General features: G+C 30.7%; 1 protein-coding gene across 1 annotated transcript in view; it reads left to right on the forward strand.

Annotated features, from left to right (window-relative positions):
• Positions 1-873: 873 nt before the first annotated feature.
• The window catches only part of LOC137648358 (general transcription factor II-I repeat domain-containing protein 2-like), a 17274-nt gene continuing 8429 nt past the window's right edge, over positions 874-9718 (forward strand). Inside the window, exon 1 of the mRNA XM_068381287.1 lies at positions 874-880. Coding sequence (XP_068237388.1) covers positions 874-880 — 7 coding nt within the window. The remainder of the gene's footprint in view (positions 881-9718) is intronic.

Raw genomic sequence — 9718 nt, forward strand, 5'->3', positions numbered from 1 at the left:
CTGGTACAATATCATCTTTTGACAGCTCTTCCGAGTTTATCAATGCTTCTCAGGTTCAGGTTCAGGTTTAGGTTGAGGATTTGCCTTTGCAACGGCGCCTCTGTGTCTTTTAGTTTTGTGTGTTCCTTATTTTCATTAGTTTTTCTCTTTTCATCCACATTTGTTGTAGTACACTTTTCTTATTTCCTATATTTTCGTCACAAAAATGGAATTTTCCAACTGTTCTACATATGGTTGTTGGAGTTCAATTGCTTTTAATCTTATATCACTAAACTGTGGACAATATAACATAAAGTGGTTAATATCTTCTTCAACATCACAGAATACATAGTTTATATTTCCATCTTGGTGTCTGTTTTTTATATTCAAGCCCAATGTGTTTGTCCTTACTCTGAATAATAAAATTGACGATAATGTGTTGTCATATACTTCCTCCTCCTTGATTTCACTTTTACAGTTTTTATACAAAATTAGACTCTCCTTGCACTCCATTTTACTCTTCCATTTTGCTTGTGTCCCATTCTCTTGTTCTCTTCTTTATGTCCTCTTTCGTACATCTCTTGACTTCTCTCATCGCCATCCCACATTCTTCAGCATACTTATTCACATGTATCCTCCACTCCCTCTCTTTATCTTCCATATCATCGACTATTGCTGTTAGTAAGTCCTTCTCTCCCTTATAGATACTATTAAGGTACCTTAGCTTTCCATCCATTACCCTTGTTTTCATAGCAGATGCTCCTACATTCCCTCTCAAGGCTACAATTGCTGTATTCTTTACACCCCCTAACATTCTTCTATACACTATTCTCTATTCTCTGCTACTTTTCTATTTCAGTTTCCGTTAAGTTAATTACCCTTGTTCCATATAATATGGAAGGTAGGACTACACTTTTCCAGTATGTTTTCCCTATCAGTATTTTATTACAACTTTTTTCTATGATTGAATACGTAAGATTAGCTAGCTTTTGCACCTTAACTATCATTTCACTTTTCTGTGTTCTGAACATATTCCTACTATCATCTACCTTGATACCTAGGTATTTAATATTGCTTACCACTTTTATTCCCTCTATGTTATCTGGTTTCTCCTTCATATTAAATATAGGTACGCTACTTTTGTCTTTATTTATGCCTAAACCACACTGCTTTCCTTAATCTATCACTTTCCTTATGTTCAATTCAGCATCCTCTATATTCTCAGCAAGCACTAGGACATCATCAGCAAAAAATAATACTACTAGCTTCATAATAACATTTTTAAAACCATTACTATCCTTTTCTACTTGTTTTATAATTTGATAAGTAATTTATTTGAATAATGTTGTAGAGCCAATACAGCCTTGCTTTATTCCATTAATTACGCTCAATTTTTGTTCTACTCTTTCCTCTATGTCTAACGTACTAGAGTCTCCCACATATACTTCAGCTATAGAATTAATTATATTAGTATGTACTTTATATTGATTTCATGTTTCTATCAGTGGTTCCCTTTTTATGGAATCGAAAGCTTTTTTGAAATCTAAAGAGGCAACTATGAGTTTTATTCTTATTTTTGAAAGTTTCTTCAACCATGTACTGTAATATGAATATATTATCCTCAATCCTTCCTCCCTATGTAAATCCGGCTTGACTATCCTCTATGGCTTTATTATTTTTTAGGTGTCCTTCTGTTTCATCCTTGATAAAAGCTATGTATATTTTATATGATACATTTGCGAGTGCTATTTGTCTCAATTCCTTTGTTGTGGTTCGTTTTTCTTTTTTAACATTTTTGTTCTGGACTCTTTCCAGCTTTCGGGTTTTTCTTTACTGGTTAATTTCTCTTTGTAACAGTTTACTAGCGTATTCTAACATATATCACTTATCATCATAGCTTTGTAATAGTCTGGCTTTAGTCCATCTGGCCCAGCTGCTTTACCTTACTTTAGGCGTTTTAAGCATTTTTCTAATTAACCTTTATTCATTTCAGCGGCAGGCATGGGTTTGATTATTCCATTTAGTACAGCATCATAATGCTCCCTTGAGTTTTCGGGTATACTATATTCATTTACTATCATAATGTCGTTTTCTCTTCTCAAATTATCCAGGTATTCACTCTCCTCCTCATTCCAGATCTCTGTTATTCTATTTTCATGTGTATTGTAGACTGTTTTCCAAAATTTCAATAATTCTTCTTTAGCCTCTTCATCTGGTAGTTTATTTCCTCTATCTCCATATAACTGTATTGCCTCGCTTTTTATTTCTTTGCTATTTCTTAATTGGTTTTTGTTTTCCCATAGTTTATTTTTATCATCTCTTATCTCCCTGGTCTTCTTTTTCTCATATAAAGTTATACTATTTTTCACCAGTATTTGTACTTCTTTCTTCTTATGATTGTATTTTTTCTGCTAATTCTGTTTTTAACCTAATATCTTTTTAATTTTTCATTCTTTTTATTAAGCTCCTTTCTTTCCTTAATCTTTCTCCTTATTTCCTCGGCTACCCAAGGTTGTTCCTTGGTCTTCCCTTCATTCGTTACCCTTTTTCTATATGTTTTAGCCAAACGTTCTTGTTTTATTTCTGCTATTATTATGTTTAGCTCTTCAATATTTTTACATCCTTGCCAACAAGTTTTCTCTCTATAGATTTCACATATTCGTCTATATCTTTTGTGTCATTGCTATAATATGTAATTTCTTCCCACTTCCCTTTATTGTAGTTATTTTCTCTATTTGTTTTTACTTCCAATTCTACTGTTATTAAGTTGTGATCTGATATGTCTAATACTGTTTTATCTCCATCTATTTCCATAAATTTAAATTGTTTATATAGCATATTATTTGCACGAACAAAATCAATAGCACTATGCTGGTCTTGTCTATTCCACGTGCATAGTCCTGTACACCTTTCATCTCCATTTAATAGTGTTAGGTTGTGGTTACCCATCCCATCTAGCACCATTTCACCATTTTATGTCTACTTGTTGGTGCCCCAGAAATCCCACGTGGAGGTTAAAATCCCTCTTTACTAGCAGAAGAGTTGTTTTTCCTGCTTTCTGTATTAATCTTTCACATTCCGCTTTCAATTCTTGATCTCTTTTTCTATCTTCTTCTGTATTTCCTGCTGCAAAATATACTAGTATTATCATCAATACTAAATTGTAGATTTTGCACTGTACCATTATTATATCACTATGGTTTGTTCCCATTTCCTCTGCTTCAGTGATATCGTTATTTCCAAAAATTAACATTAACCCACCACCCTTTTTATCTTTAAAATCCCTTCTTTTTTCTATCTTTAACAGACCTTTACTTAACTGTATTTTAGCTATCTTTTGGTGCGTTTCTCACAAACAAAATATATGAATTTCATTTGTGTTCATCTCGTTTTCTACTTCTATCAATTTCTGTTTGGTTGATGCTTGAATATTTAACAGGCCTATTTTTATACATTGACTAACTTTTTTGTCTAAATTTATACCTTTTTCTACTACGCTCTGCTTGCGTTTGCTTCTTTACGAAAATTGTCGTTTCTTACTAGTTCTCCTCTCTTTATGTACTACCCTTGCTCTCCATTTTCTTTTTTCTCTCTCAATTCCTCTGGCAACTTATTTTATTTTTCCCTTTCCATAAAAGTGAGGTCATGTGCGATGAAAACTTGTCTCAACTCCTCTTTTTTTGATTTCCCCATTTTTCCTTAGTGATTTTAAGCTTAACTAGCGGGGGCCCTGGTTTTTGTCTTTGTTCCTGTTCCTCTCTCCCTTCCCTTGTTTGCCTAACCTACCCACTTCTTCAATTTCCACATCGTTCATTCCTATCTCAATATTACTCAAGCTTCCTCATATATCAAAATCATCTTTCAGTTTTTCATTACTATCAATCTTTGTAATTTCTTTTGTGTTGAAAATTACTATATTGTTTTTCTTTTTCTCCTTTTCCCTAATTTCCATCATCTCTGCCCTAACATCCTCCCTAACTTCTTCTCTTGTCAGCTGAACCGTTCCTATCATATTATCATCCACTAAAGCCCTGATCTAATTTTCTAACTCATCTACAGTATCCTGCAGCCCTATGAAATTTTCCCTGAGTTTATCATACTGTTTCCGAAGTTTCTTGTTTTCTGCCTTCAAGCTTTTGCAACTCCCTCGGCATCTACTGCAAAACATTCGGGCATGTTTAGATTCGTTGATTCTCTCAAACTCACTTGTCTAGTTGACCACAGCCTATATGGAACCATACATCACATAAATCACATTCTATCGCTTCTTGATTCGATCTTACCGCTTTTTTTGCACCATCCGCAGTCGTTTGGATCAGCCATGCTTTCTTCTTGTTCAACTTCAGAGTCGTTTTAATATTCTTCCTTTCCTTTTCCCCCTTTCACTTCCTTCTTTCTCCCACTCATACCCACTGCACCTTTCACTGATTCTCTCTTAGACACCATGTTTAATATCTTTTGTGCTTGGTTATGTTATTCTAGAGGCTTTTTAACTATCAGAACACACTATCACTACACGCTGTTGACCAGGAACGAAGAAGAATACAGGCTTCTAAGGCAAGACACTTGATTTGGGCATCAATAAGTCCACTTGTGGCATGGCCGCCGCATGCCATTAAGATACAAAGCCAATGAGCTTTATTTACATTACCTTCTGAAAAATCCTTAACAATTGATTTTTTAAAAAATTCTTGTACATTTAGTTGTGCCCTCTCGTACTTTATAAAAAATTTTACCTCTCCAAAAGATATATGCTAACAGTACACAGAATCTTATCAACACTAAACTGGTCAAACCTTTATCAAAACTCGGCCCTGTTATCACCAATATTCAAAACAGACTCGCTCTATCCCTTGTTTAGGAACCAAAGATATATGCATATTTTGGCTGGAGAATTACGTAAATTCCTGAGCTCCTTAATTCACCTGAAGATAATACATAAATGTGTTACACCTGGAAAATACCAGAGCTATGAAAATATTACGCAACTCCCAGACTATTATATATATTTACACTGAATATCCAAAGGATTCTTACCTTACTCAAAACAAAACTAGGTGATTACTTTTCTTGAACTATTCTAAAAAAAAAACTCTTACTTCGGTTCTTAGCCAAGGAATTAAAAAAAGTACTAAGAAAGAAAATATTGTTGATTTAAATAATACACAGTACATGAATAAATATATTCTTTAAAAATTTAACAGCAATTAACAAGAATTAACACCAAAAAATAAATAACTTAAAATATTAAATCTGAACTATACCATAGGATGAGACAAAAGAAAGACACTTTGAAATATGTACAATCACTGGTTTCAATGGAAAATATTTTCTAAGAATATTTATTTTGATAATTAATAGAGATAACATCTTAACACTCCGATGAACATACATTAATTAGATTTACATATATGTAACTGTTACCCTTACATCTTTTAGTTCACACAAGGTAACACAACGGTTAAGCAAACATTTTAATGCACTTCACTGTTTAACCCAAATATCACAGTTACAAAAATTTTACGTTAAATGTACTAATATTATCACACGTACAATCACTGGTTTCAATGGAAAATATTTTCTAAAAATATTTATTTTGATAATTAATAGAGTTAGCATCTTAACACTCTCATGAACATACATTAATTAGATTTACCTATATGTAACTATTACACTTACATCTTTTAGTTCACACAAGGTAACAAAACGGTTAAGCAAACATTTTAATGCACTTCACTGTTTAACCAAAATATCACAGTTACAAAATTTTTACGTTAAATGTACTAATATTATCACACTACACTTCAATTAATATCCAATATTTTCACCAACGTTTGAATAACATTATCCACAAAATATGTTAGATAGAAATTTTTTTTCACATTTGAGAGGACACACACTTAAGAGGAGAGGGGGCAGGCAGATGTTGGCTTTTTCAAGGGGATAGATTGAATCTTTTCTCCTGCTTATGTATTGCTGGGGTATATATACATTGACTTAATTCGTATAGAAATTTCCAAATCATTCTTGTAGCATAGGCTAATGGTTCTAGCGGCGCAAATCTGCTAACGTAGTAATTTGAAGAAAGGGTACTGAACTGTCTTAGCTAACTCTGCCCACCATCCTCTAGTAACAATAAAAGAAAAGAGTAAATCTAATTTTCCTGCTCTTTCTAACCATGTGGAAACATGAAAATATGTAATCCCTCGTGTTCATACCTCATGCGTCGTACAGCATATTTAAATGTGCTCACAAAGCTCTATGCAAAAAAAAGTTAATTAGAAAAATAACGTACATTTAAATATACTGAATTTAATGAAATGCAATTGAAAATAATGACGAAAGTCTTTTGTATCTTACATACATAACTTAAACCTACATGATTGAAACTCACCTTATGAGCTGGGTACACATGTCTTAAATACACAAAAGAAATACATGAATAAAATATTTACTCTTGAGCTAGACCAACTTCTTAGGAATATATATATATATATATATATATATATATATATATATATATATATACATATATATATATATATATATATATATATATATATATATATATATATATATATATATATATATACATACATATATATATATATATATATATATATATATATATATATATATATATATATATATATATATATATATATATATATACGTTGGTATGGTACTGTTATAAACACACCTTAGAGTTCCATCTCATGTCTCTTCAATGTGATATGTATAGTTTAGACTTGTAGGTTACTTCTTCTGAAATAAGTCTATGTAGGTTAACTTTTAAAACAGTTTATTAGCAGCTCCATCACAGGAGTATAGATGCCTTGGTCGGATGACCATTCTGTATGACATGTTGAAAAGAACTAACAAAAATATCATGTTTGATGATAAAATATACTTGGTTATCTCAGCATTTATACAAATATGTAAACACAACATTAGTACTGGAAGCCATCTTGTTCAGGTGAGACACTCAACTGTTTCTCACGGGATGCTTGTATTATGTTTACTCTTCATACAAAAATTTTACATTGCAAAGGTTTAGCTTGGTCTTGACTTTTGCATGCTGTTTACGACTGACTTGGCGTTCTCACACTCCTCCTAACTTCTCCATTGATCCCTTGGGTCATGGATTTTATTATGTAATATATAATTAGTATATATATATATATATATATATATATATATATATATATATATATATATATATATATATATATATATGTGTGTGTGTGTGTGTGTGTGTGTGTGTATGTGTGTGTGTGTTTGTGTATACGTGTGTGTGTACGTGTGTGTATGTGTTTGTGTGTGATCCCATGTATATATCTGTTTTTGTTAGAGAGAGAGAGAGAGAGAGAGAGAGAGAGAGAGAGAGGAGAGAGAGAGAGAGAGAGGAGAGAGAGAGAGAGAGAGAGAGAGAGTTGAGAGCATCACCCTAAACAACGCTGATCCTCCTCACACGTCAGCGGAGAGGAGCCATGGTTCTCAATACAACAGACAGTGTCAGAATACTTTTGAAAATTTTGGGTCATACGGTGTAATTCTTATGTATTTCAAAGCAATTAAATTCCTTGAAATTATATCCCTCAATATGAGAAATGATGATTCATTCGTGTAATTGGTTTGTTTTCTTTTCTGATGTTTCAATACCCTTTATGTCTTTGTAAAACAGGAGACTTTTCCTTACTGCAAAATTTTAGTGTAAGGTGAAGTTCATTCTTTATTTTCAGCTATGTCGTTATCTAATATCATAAAATTACATTTCTTTTATTTAAAACAATATGTACATGCATATCTACATAACTACATATATACATATATATAAATATATGTACCTAATTTATATATGTATGCATACAGATATTTCTTACTATTTTTTTTAAAGATACGTAAACAAACTTGAATAGAGAGAGAGAGAGAGAGAGGAGAGAGAGAGAGAGAGAGAGAGAGAGAGAGAGAGAGAGAGAGAGAGAGAGAGAGAGAGAGAGAGAGAGAGAGCTTTAAGATACTTAGCTGTAGGATGATTGTTTTATTTGTATGCATAAATAAGAGCATATATATATATATATATATATATATATATATATATATATATATATATATATATATATATATATATATAGATAGATAGATAGATAGATATATATATGTGTGTATACATATATATATATATATATATATATATATATATATATATATATATATATATATATATATATATATATATATATATATATATATATATATATATATATATATATATATATATATATATATATATATATATATATATATACACATATATATATAATCAATTTAAAATTATTTTAAAATAATGGGAGGGGACTTTAATTATTTTGCTATTTCTTATGTTACAACGAGAAGCATTGTTTATTATTGTATGGTCATTTGTAGAAATAAGTTCCTATTGTATCGAAGTAATTGTTCGATTGCTACCTCGGAATAAAAGAAACTTTTATCTGTAGTTGTAAGAGAACTGAAAGAACTGCCTAAAAAAAATTCATTCACAAAAACTGAAATCAAAATTGGAAATTAAAAATATTTTATCACTTGTTAATTAAGAAACGGAGCCAGTCACAACAAATAATTCATGAATGACTGCATGGGATACGTAACAATAATAGAAAATTATCATATCACTATCCAAAGATGGATAGAAGTTCCACAGCTCACTCTTCCTTTAGACTCATTCACTCTACCGATATATGAGCACATATCTACATAAGCATATTTAGTTAAGAATCATCTCAAACTAAAGGTATGTAACTTTAGTTACTTTGCCAGCACTTGTATTATAACTCGTATGGTCATTTGTATAAATAAGTTTCATTTTCACCGAAGTATTTGTTCGATTGCTACCTTAAAACAAGAGACATTTTTATCTGTAGTTTTAATAGCTCCGAAGGAAATACCTAAATATAATTGGTATTCACATTGAATGAAATCGAAATTGAAAATTAAAATTATTTCATCACTAGTTACTTGAGCAACGATGCCAATCACTACTAATATCCCATCATTGACTAAAAAAGATCTGTAACAAATAATACAAAATGATCAGTTTTTAGTCACAATAGCTATAAACTCTTATATCACCATCCAAAGACGGATAGAATTCCACAGCTTGCTCTTCCCAAATACTCATTCAATATACCGATTTCCTTCCTGTTCGGCCATCGATCATCTTGACTGACGGACCCTAATCGAAGAGCTGGGAATTTTTCTCCCAGGATGAGCACACTATTTTAGTCTTATATAAGGTTTTCCATCGTTGGTGTAAAGGATGGATTTCAGAGGAAAACCAATTGGATTAAAGAGCTATATCTTATGTTGATGGAAAGAAGAAAACTTGTAGATGCTTTTCTATAACAATATGAAAAGGGAAATTAAAACTCTATTTGAAATCTATGTAAATTGAATTAAAAAATAAAAATATACCTACATGGTACACATAAGTACAAAATTACATCTTATTATACATACATATATATATATATATATATATATATATATATATATATATATATATATATATATATATATATATATATATATATACTGTATATAGGTTTACTTATATACATACATATATATATATATATATATATATATATATATATATATATATATATATATATATATATATATATATATATATATACATATATATATATATATATATATATATATATATATATATATATAT

The sequence above is a fragment of the Palaemon carinicauda genome, chromosome 10, assembly GCF_036898095.1.
Source record: "Palaemon carinicauda isolate YSFRI2023 chromosome 10, ASM3689809v2, whole genome shotgun sequence".
In the NCBI taxonomy this organism is placed as follows: Eukaryota; Metazoa; Arthropoda; class Malacostraca; order Decapoda; family Palaemonidae; genus Palaemon; species Palaemon carinicauda.